This window comes from Callorhinus ursinus, unplaced genomic scaffold, assembly GCF_003265705.2.
Source record: "Callorhinus ursinus isolate GAN/ISIS: 27379988/994484 unplaced genomic scaffold, GSC_fseal_2.0 scaffold53, whole genome shotgun sequence".
Lineage (NCBI taxonomy): Eukaryota > Metazoa > Chordata > Mammalia > Carnivora > Otariidae > Callorhinus > Callorhinus ursinus.
In genome coordinates this window covers 9,313,828-9,324,503 of record NW_027397115.1, presented here as the reverse complement: position 1 = coordinate 9,324,503, position 10,676 = coordinate 9,313,828, and the positions used below count along the sequence as shown (strand labels likewise).

Below are 10,676 nucleotides of genomic sequence, written 5' to 3'. Positions count from 1 at the left end.
TTTTTTTTAGAAGAGAAAATGAGGCACAGACAGCTTAAATGACTTTTCCAAGAATACCTGCTAGTGAAAAGTGTAGTTCTTAATATTAATGAAATCTTAGTTTGCTTGTCCATTATACTACTATTTTATGATGTGTGTTTTTATCTGCAAGATTTTCCTCTAACCATAGTTTAATGCTCAGAGAAAGAGAATTGTGAATGTGAATTGAGCCATTACGTGGAGGTAGAAGTTTTGATTTCTCATCCATATCGTCTCCCATTGTAACAGCTGAAAAAAACACACTTTCCAGAATCAGCAAGCCCTTCTAAGGTTGCATCATTGACTTAAAGCATGCATATTATTGTGGTTTTCAGGTACCAAAAGAACATCTTTTAGTCTCTATTCCTCTCTTGATTAATCACCTTCAAGCTGAAAGTATTGTTGTTCATACTTATGCAGCACATGCTCTTGAGAGGCTGTTTACCATGAGAGGGCCTAACAACACCACTCTGTAAGTATTTGATTCTAAACAATTTCTATTTTTTCAGCTTAGGGTGGGGAACTGTTCTGTGCTGGTCAAAGTTCTTCCTTGACTATATTCATAATGACATTAGTAGTTTGAAAAATAAATGTGTACTTTTCCCTCATTTAATTATTCTGTCTCAGTCCAAAAGGATGAGGTCGTATGCTAAAAATAGATACATTATGACAAAAAGTTAAGTAGGAAATTGGAGCAAAGGAAAATAATGGGGTGAGATTCTAAAAAGAAATGTATGTCCAAGGATCCTGTACAGGAGTTAAGGAAACTCCTGAAATTTGTGTGCTGTCTCCTTGGAACAAAGGCATAGGGGGCAACTTGGTAAGTTAAAATTTTCAGTGTCCTTTAGGTTAAAATTAAACAGTTACTCAGAAGGCAACTCAGAAATGGGCCTTCATTAAGGGAGTGTTCTTGCAACTTGTTTTATGTGGCCGTTTTTGCATTATTATCCTGTGTGGAGATGGGACACAACTGAGTGAAAATAAATTCCCTAGGGTCCCAGACAGTAGTTCTCTGGCCTGAGCCAAGGAGAAAATGTAGAGGAATGGACGGTCTGCGTGTCTTTCAGGCCATTCTTCAGCAGTTTTATTTCTTGAAACTGAGCTTTGGGTAAGAGATGGAAAACAGTTATAGGTTCTTTTCTTCTTCAAGAACTTGAAGTGCAGATATTCTTAGAGCCAATTAAGGGTTGAAAGGACATCCTTTGAGGTGAGTCAAACCAGTACCTGTCTTCAGGCCCAGAACTCAGTGCAGAGTTTATGCACCTGCTCCAGGAAAAGCAGATGACTGAGACCCTGAGAGTCTGAGCTCTGTTCTCGGTGATGATAGGTATGACCCAGGGGTGACCTGAACAGCTTTAGATGTCAGGTTTGCCTGGATTTTGGTTTGTGTTTGATCCCAGATGTGCCTTTTTAGGAATTTCACATGAACACATGTAAACAGTTACTTTCCTAAGCTGTCTGTTGATTGTCAGTGGTGGGAGATGGCTAGCTTTTATGCCAAGATGTGTGATTTAGTGGTTGCCCATGGGTATTCCAGAGTGATCAGCTCAAGAGTTGGCAGTGACTGAAAGCTGTTTTTTCATCTATAGCTTTACAGCCTCAGAAATCGCACCGTTTGTTGAGATTCTGCTAACAAACCTTTTCAAAGCTCTCACACTTCCTGGCTCTTCAGAAAATGAATATATTATGAAAGGTAGGCCGTTTCCCTGGTGTACAGACTATAAGAACCCCATCTCCAATTATAGGAGTGAATGCTCTGAGTTGTACTTCAGGTTACGTAGTCTATGAACCAGATACGGTGGGCTAAGCATTAGGTAGGTTTAGATATTTTTAAATGGAAAATCTTTTGTTTATACTTAGTGGTATTTTCAGAAAAAAATTTACCCTAGTTTGATATAGAGCTCCTCTTGTTAAAGAAAAAGTAGCAAACTCCCTTTTTCTTTACCTAGATTGACTTTCTTGAGGGCAGAGATCAGATGAGACATTTGTTGATGGCATGCTAGATGCTAGGCTAGGTCTTGGCGTGAAGCCCGGGTGCTCTTGCTGGGCTGCACACGCATCCTGCCTCCGCAGAGCTACTGCCTAGAACACAGGCGGCTGTCGGCCCCTGCCCACTGACGCCCACGAGGAGAGCGTCTTGGTGACCGCTCTGACTCAGTCACTGTTGCATTCCAGCAGCCTAGCTTTTCAAACAAACTGTCCCTGATGGTGGGTCAGGCCCCCTGGGGTATGTTGTATATCTGTGTGTACATGTGTTTATATGTGTGGATAAGAGTGTATCTAGGTATGTATTTGTGTTTTCAGCACCGTACTTCTCCCAGTGGTGATGCGTGACTGCTGTTGTTTAATGTCTGTTTCTGTGAGGTTAACTGGCGTGTAGTCTCATTACTGTGTTCCTAGGGTGTGCGAGAGCACCCGGATGCATACCTTCTCAGTAGTACTGTTGGATGAGTCAGCAGACTGTGCCAGCCCAGAGGTGGGGCACTGATCCATCCTCTGGGGACAGTTTTCTCTAGGGAGTGAGGGATACGCAGTGGTTAGCTAGCTGGAAGGTGAGTCTGGCTCAGGGAGAAGAAACCTGGTCAAGTTTAGGGGGCAACAGAGGATAACTTTCTATCCTCTGCGCCTGATACATAGTAGCTGCTGTACTTGGTAAACATCTGTTCTACTTGTGAAGAAACAATTATGTACATTTTTAGCTTAATAATGTATCTATCTTCCATGCCAAATGTTTTTAGGCATCTCTTAATGAGCAGTATTCTTATAGTGTGGACCCTCCATAGCTTTATGTGTATTTTTAGATTTTTCTTGGGCTCCTAATCTCTCTTTTTGGAGGGAGATGAACAGATGGTCTTCTCTCAGTTTTTGGTAGGCTGTGATGTGTCCATTAGGCTAGGGCTAAACATTACCTGCCATTGATTTTCTAAGTGAAGAGACTGGAAACTGTACTGTCTTCCACCTACTGCCCCCCTTCCCCTTCTCCTGTCATTCTACCCCTTCCTCCTGCTCAGTGTTTGCCTCTTTAGTCACTTATTATTTCTTACTGTCCCTTTTTTCTTTTAAGCCTTAGGCTTTCTGAAAGTAGCTAAATTTTGTTATCAGTCCTTGGCATAATTTTGAAAGGAAAGGATATTTAGATTGTTTATAGGGAGCTATCTGGGGGTTGCTTAAGGGTCTTAAAATTTTGTTGGTGAGTCTGTGGACTTTTTTTTTCATAATCACTGTTTTTTTGTGAATTTTAACTGTTCTTGCTCTTTTTATATTTTACAGCTATCATGAGAAGTTTTTCCCTCCTACAAGAAGCCATAATCCCCTACATCCCCACCCTCATCACTCAGCTTACACAGAAGCTTTTAGCTGTTAGTAAGGTAACAAGACCAGTTGTAAGAGTGTGGTTGCTTTTTAACTTACGCTTCAAACTGTTTGAGCCTCAGAACTCTCTGGCAGTGGGTCAGGCTTAGGAAAAGTTCTCTGGATTCTTCCTGACCAACAGTTAAGTACCTTTTAAAAGTGTGGGGAGGTATTAAATTGGAGACATTACAGCACTTGCCTTTGTAAGTGTAGGTCCAGAAACTTTAAAATGTTTCATTTGAATTCTCATTTAAAAAGTAACATGTTTCATTGACTACAATTGAAAAAGTACAGATAATTGATCTGAAATGATCTTAGGTGGAGGAAAGCAGGCTCTGTACCAAGTGGACAAAAAAAAGGCTACTCAGACTTTTATAAAATGTAGTCCCTTGTGTCTTGGCTCCTTTACTCTAATTTGCCCCAAGTAAAGTCCATTCCTTTGATCAAAAATTTTATAGATATTTTGATTTCATATTTATTAATACTAAGATTTAGAAAATAAAAGTCCGCTTAAGGCTACCAAAATTCTTTTTTTTTTTTTTTAAGATTTTATTTATTTATTTGACAGAGAGAGACACAGCGAGAGAGGGACCACAAGCAGGGGGAGTGGGAGAGGGAGAAGCAGGCTTCCCGCAGAGCAGAGAGCCCGATGGCGGGGCCCAATCCCAGGACCCTGGGATCATGACCTGAGCCGAAGGCAGACGCTTAACGACTGAGCCACCCAGGCACCCCATGCCAAAATTCTTTTTGAGATGCCTGTTCCTAATTACTCTACGGAAAGGAAATAAATGTATAGAACTATTACAGGGACTTTGGAGAACAGTCATCATTTTCCCACTGAGTTCTGGTAAGGGTGTTGGACTGCTTTGGGCCTTGGGGGATTGAGAAGAGAAGAGACCTTGGGTCTTCTGCTGTCCCCCACCCCAAACTTCTAAGTTCATCAACTTCATATGGTAGCCTTCCAAGAAGGACTTTGTTTGATGGAAAATAGGGTTATGTTGCTTTAAAAATTGAAAACCACTGATAGAAAGGAGTGTCACTCTGGAGGTACAGACATTGAGACCCATAGAGGTTAAGGCTTGCCTAAGGTCCCACACAAGTCTAGAGGCACAGCCTGGTCATACCTGTCCCTGCTCGTTTCTTCCAGCACTGCTTACAGGGTTGGCTCTGGGAGAGCACGTGGCTTTCAGACAAGTTCCTTATAGCACTGGGAACACTGAAGCTCGTGGAGTCCTCTTCCTGTGACTTGACTTATTTTTCATAGTGGACTTTTGCCCATTAAAAAAAATACAAAGAAATAGGCATTAGTGAATATTGTTTTATTTTCTGAATTTTAAAGTCCATATAAAACTTTAACATGTATGTAGGCAAGTGTAATTGAGGTTTTTTTTTTTTTTAGTACTGATTTTTTTAAAAGATGGCCTCTCAATGTGTTTTAGAAGGGATTGGTGTGTGTGTTTTATTTTAGATATTTACTATAGTCACTTGGATTATTGGAGAGTGGTAAGCTTTCTGTTTTTAATTTCAGAACCCAAGCAAACCTCACTTTAATCACTACATGTTTGAAGCAATATGTTTGTCCATAAGAATAACTTGTAAAGCTAACCCTGCTGCTGTTGTAAATTTTGAGGAGGCTTTGTTTCTCGTGTTTACTGAAATTTTACAAAATGATGTACAAGGTAAGTTAAAAGGAGTTATTTTCTTTCTTACTGAATAAAACTATTAAAGTGGCTAATAAAATGGAACCTGCCTGTGAGGTATGTGCCTTTTTGTGGGAGCCATTAGTTATGAAGCTGACAGCTCTGTTTTTACTTTTATCAACAGAATTTATTCCATACGTCTTTCAAGTGATGTCTTTGCTTCTGGAAACACACAAAAATGATATCCCGTCTTCTTATATGGCCTTATTTCCTCATCTCCTTCAGCCAGTGCTTTGGGAAAGAACAGGAAATATCCCTGCTCTAGTGAGGCTTCTCCAAGCGTTCTTAGAACGCGGTTCAAACACGATAGCAAGTGCTGCGGCTGACAAAATTGTGAGTGGGATTTATTTTGATGTCACTGTCATTTTGTAAGGTAGCAGAGAGAAACTGAGGATGGCAGAGTTTTAAAAATTCTTAAATGTAACAAAGTGGTTACTAGAAAATATTAATGTATATTTTGCTACAATTAGGTATCCTTTAATTATCTCCATGGTAGGAAATAAAAAAATAGAGCCAAATAGGTTAATTTCAAGAACTTTAAGGCTTATTGTGATGGGATATTTTCTCTCTACACTTCAGAAGTAGGAACAAAAGCAAAAACGCTAATTATTATAGCATGCACCGTTTTCCAAAACATCACCTGCTTAAAGTGTAACTTTTGGAACAGTTAATCCTTGCCTCTTTAACGGAATATTATTTGATCTAATTTGTTGTAGCCTGGGTTATTAGGTGTCTTCCAGAAGCTAATTGCATCCAAAGCCAATGACCACCAAGGTTTTTATCTTCTAAACAGTATAATAGAGCACATGCCTCCGTGAGTATGAGTAGAACCCTCACTGTATAGATTACTCAAAGACTGTTGGGTACTCAGAAGATGCTGACTTGATACATTGTTGGTTTCATTCACTTCTTTAGTGAGTCAGTTGATCAGTACAGGAAGCAAATCTTCATTCTACTATTCCAAAGACTTCAGAATTCCAAAACAACAAAGTTTATCAAGAGTAAGTAAAATTGGGGCGCCCAAGTGGCTCAGTCGGTTGAGTGTCTGCCTTTGGCTAGGGTCATGATCCCAGGGTACTGGGATCGAGCCCCACATTGGGCTCCCTGTTTGGTGGGGAGCCTGCTTCTCCCTCTCTCTCTGCCTCTCCCCCTGTCTTATGCTCGCTCTTTCTGTCAAATAAATAAAATATTAAAAAAAAAATAAAATCGTTTGGCCCTTCTTACAGAAATAATGAAGGAAAGTAGCTAAAACCCTTAGCCTTTATGGTTACATATAAACGTTTTATCAGTTTTAATTCTATAAAATATTTTAAGATGTTTGTATTCTCCAAATATTAAGTCACTTTCAAATATATTGTGTTCCAAAGGTTAGTTTCTGAGTTTAGATATCAAAATATTTTTTGTCTGTACTATATGTTAATTGTATAATAAAGGGAATATTGATCCCAAAGTTACCCATTGGTTTTAATAATTATGACTATTTGACGTGGCAGACTTGTGCTGAATCACTTGTTTAGTGCACTGAGGCCTCTGTATTGATATTCTGCATTTCCTTTCAACAGGCTTCTTAGTCTTTATTAATTTGTATTGCATAAAATATGGGGCGCTGGCACTGCAAGAAATATTTGATGGCATACAACCAAAGTAAGTTTGTTTTTATTACTTACTGTATTTTGTTTTTTAAAGCGAAAAAAATTGACCTCTTTTAGCACAAACCAGTATTTCTATTTTATAGATGGTTTTACAGTTCTTGGTGGAGCTACAGTATCTTTCTGGTTTTGAAAATATTCTTAGGACTATTGAGTTGCAAAGAAGAAAATCCCTGCAAACATTTTTCTAACTCCCGCCCCCGCCTTCTACACAGCCGGTGTTCTATGTGGTTCTGGATGGTTGGGGTTGTGTCTCCAGGAGCCTGCCTTTAAGGCCAGTAGTGTGATTTTTCAGATGAAAGTCTTTGCTTTTTACTTAGTGTACATACAAAGAATGTAGTTAGATGGTATCTCCCATTTCATAGGGAAAGGAAGGATAGAAAGAAATGATAGAGAACAATTTGGAGAAAAAAACTCAAGTGAGATCCCCGTATTGGTATTATATCAAAAAAATTCCAGATTGAGATGAAAAAAATGAATTAGCCTGAAAAAGTAGTACCAGAAAATATGCTTTTCAGCTGTAGAGATTTGTGAGGAAATCAGTTTCATTAACTGCTAGTGGGTAAACTGGTATGATCTTTCTATAAAGCAAAAAATAATACCTAGAGTATTAAAAATGTCCAGTATCTTTGATATCCACTATTTCCACTTCAGGTAATTTTAGTGAAGTAGAAACTGAGGATTTTACATCATTTGGTATTGCTCTTAGGATGTTTGCAACAACATTTAGATTGGTGGCTAAATAATTTTTATAATATAGCCATTAACACTTATATCCTTATAGGTACGTAAGTATAGGAAGTTGGGAAGTTTATAATCCAGTAATGTTAAAACTAGTTATTACTGGATAGTGGGGTGATGGGTAATTCTTTTTCTTCTTTCTCTTTATTATTTCTAATTTTTCAAAGATTTCTTGAGTAATTAAAAAAAAGGTGATAGAAAAGTGGTTTTGAAGATTCCACATGAGCACAGACTTTAGTATTTCACAGAAGTTGTTGGCAGCGCTTGGCCACAGGGCCAAAGTTTGAGGTTTCATTTTTGCTTTGTCATCTCTAGGTCTCTGCCATTCAGTTGACCAAAAATAGTAGCCCTATTATTTTGGACTTTATTATATTCCTAAGGAGTCAGTGTAAATAACATCTAAGCATTTCACAGTTTAATTATAGTGATAGTCTAATATTTTATTTTAATAGAATGTTTGGAATGGTTTTGGAAAAAATCATTATTCCTGAAATTCAGAAAGTATCTGGAAACGTAGAGAAAAAGATTTGTGCGGTTGGCATAACGAAATTACTAACAGAATGTCCCCCAATGATGGACACAGAGTATACCAAGCTATGGTAAGTAGTGCTCCAAACTCTGGGAATTACAGCTTCCTTCCCTTATGACTGCAAAACTAAACAAGCTTATTCTCCCGAGGGCTGAGAATTGGGTTCTGATCTCAGGTTCTCCACTAGCAACCATCAGATCCAAGACAGGACTTGTGGGTCCTTCTGGGTCTAGAAAGATGTTTCCTGATTCTTAACTTTATTGTAGGGGGTTCATGTGCCCCCTTTGAGAATCTGGTGAAAGTCGCTGGTCTACATGATCTCTAGGAATGTTTATGATGACACTCAACTAGTTGGCTTAAATCTTCAAGTGGAGAAATTGAATAGGGCTAAAAGAGGGTCTTATGTGCTTGTGCTCCATGACTGGTATTCCTGGCTTTTCTAGACCTCTTGCTCTCAGGAACCTTGCCTCATTTTGGGTTCACTCAGGCACCTTCTTCCAGAAAAGGATCTGATGATTCGAGGCCTATTTCTTCTAACTAACTTCTGGCAGTAGTGAATCTCTGGTTTGGCTTCAGTCACATGGCTTCAGTCACATGTGACACAGTGGGTCACACAGCCAGCTGGACAGTTCTGGGGATGGAGTAGTTTCCAAAAGGGAAATTGGCGTGCTGTGGCCAAAAAGAAGTTAAGAGTGGTTTTGGAGGATAGCTGTAAGAACTGATGTCCATCCCATTTCAAAGGTCCCTTGCAGCTCTTGAGACTGTGCCTCTATGATTTGTGTCTCTGAGGAATTGCTGCTCTTTGTTTAGATCTTCAGAAGTATTCACTTAATCTTTTGTCTGCTTGCTTGCTTCAAATCCAGGACTCCTTTATTACAGTCTCTGATTGGCCTTTTTGAGTTACCTGAAGATGATACCATTCCTGATGAAGAACATTTTATTGACATAGAAGATACACCAGGGTATCAGACCGCCTTCTCACAGTTGGCATTTGCGGGGAAAAAAGAGCATGATCCTGTAGGTCAGATGGTGAACAATCCCAAAATTCACCTGGCACAGTCACTTCACAAGCTGTCTACTGCCTGTCCAGGAAGGGTAAGTGTGTTGTCCAAGAACTCTGACTAATGGACCCCTTTCTGGGAAGGCCAGAAGGTAGTAGTTATGCTGGTGCCTGTAGTTAGGCCTTAATTTTCTTTCATTAGAATGATGTGCTAGAAGTAGATTTTAAGCAAATGACTTTTGGAATAAGGACAAAGCGGGGGATAAAACCCGCTCACACATCCCCCACACACTTTTTAAATTTTATTTATTTATTTAAGTAATCTCTACACCTGACATGAGGCTTGTACTTAAAACTCCCAAGATCTAGAGTCGCTGGCTCCAACTGAGCCAGCCAAGGCACTCTAAAACCCTTTGAATAGAAATGTATTTATTTCCCAGATTGAAATCATTCTATTAAAATGTAGGCATTTTTTTTTTTAAACTGCAACATACTCAAATATTGGATCATGGAGTAAACATAATGGCTGTAGAGTTGCATTATCCAGCACCTTTTACAGAGTCTTCTAGATTATCAGAGAAAATGTATATTTTTCAATGTTTTATTATGGAGAACGTCAAACACATAGAAATAGCATAATGAACCTTCACATATAGACCTTCAAAAAGTACCAGTATTCTGCCATTCTTGTTGCATGTGTTTCGTCTTGGGCATGATGTCATTTCACCTATATGTCCTTAATTATGCATTGCTCACCAATAAGGACTTTTTTTTTTAATCCCCACAATGCCACTACCACACTGAACAGCAGTAATTCCTTATGGATCTGCTTTTTAGACCTATCCAGTTCTGAAGGTGTAAAGCAATTGAGATCCTTGAGAATCTCTGCAAGAGTCACTGGTGATGGATTGCCCTTCCCAAGACATGGCAGTTCTGGAGAAGATGGGGCTTGTGTTGGTTTATTAAGATCTCCAAGGACCGGCATGTTTCCCATCTATTGTAGGTTCCCTCGATGGTGAGCACCAGCCTCAATGCGGAAGCGCTCCAGTATCTCCAAGGCTACCTTCAGGCGGCCAGTGTGACACTGCTTTGAACTGCGTTTTCCAGATTGGCTAAGCCAACAGTGGTTTCTGAGGAAATCACATAGACGTCTGAGCACAGCTGCATTAAAGCAAGTTTTTCTTTTGAACTTGTCACAAATTCCATCTTGTAAAGAATATTAAATGTTGCTTTAAGCTGAACCTTGAGCAAATTAGGTGGTTTGTGTGATCATGAATAGAAGTGGGTGACTTTCCAGTTTGCAGCTTCCAGGGACAAGTATTAGTTCAGTATATGATCATGAGTTGAGCATTTGCACTGTTGTTGGGATAACTTTAAAATTCTGATGGACACTGAGCGTGGAGACTTTTTTCTGTTACTAAATTGTTTTGAGGCATTGCCATTTGTGTTTCTCTCTTTTGTATTTTTGTCTGTTTCCATAAGCTTTTATTGGAAATGTGAATAAGTAAAGAATCACTGGTGTAACTTGCCAAGAAATGCACATTTCATAGTTTTAAATCTAATCCGAAGTTTTTTTTTTTTTTTAAAAAGCCCTCAAATACGTGTCTAAGAATATCTTAAAGACAGGTTTTTGGTGCTAATACTACTATAATGAATTTCTTTAAATAATTGAAATTCAAACTCAGTCT

At 39.0% G+C, this 10,676-nt stretch overlaps 1 protein-coding gene across 2 annotated transcripts in view; it reads left to right on the top strand.

Moving 5' to 3' along the window:
- The window catches only part of CSE1L (chromosome segregation 1 like), a 42,429-nt gene extending 31,860 nt beyond the window's left edge, over nucleotides 1-10,569 (top strand). For both annotated transcript variants that reach the window (XM_025853384.2, XM_025853385.2), the window contains 11 exons: nucleotides 354-490; nucleotides 1,608-1,711; nucleotides 3,289-3,386; nucleotides 4,898-5,048; nucleotides 5,194-5,402; nucleotides 5,786-5,883; nucleotides 5,985-6,070; nucleotides 6,632-6,713; nucleotides 7,912-8,058; nucleotides 8,852-9,083; nucleotides 9,992-10,569. In XM_025853384.2, coding sequence (XP_025709169.1) covers nucleotides 354-490; nucleotides 1,608-1,711; nucleotides 3,289-3,386; nucleotides 4,898-5,048; nucleotides 5,194-5,402; nucleotides 5,786-5,883; nucleotides 5,985-6,070; nucleotides 6,632-6,713; nucleotides 7,912-8,058; nucleotides 8,852-9,083; nucleotides 9,992-10,081 — 1,434 coding nt within the window. In that variant the 3' untranslated portion in view covers nucleotides 10,082-10,569. The remainder of the gene's footprint in view (nucleotides 1-353; nucleotides 491-1,607; nucleotides 1,712-3,288; nucleotides 3,387-4,897; nucleotides 5,049-5,193; nucleotides 5,403-5,785; nucleotides 5,884-5,984; nucleotides 6,071-6,631; nucleotides 6,714-7,911; nucleotides 8,059-8,851; nucleotides 9,084-9,991) is intronic.
- Nucleotides 10,570-10,676: the final 107 nt, after the last annotated feature.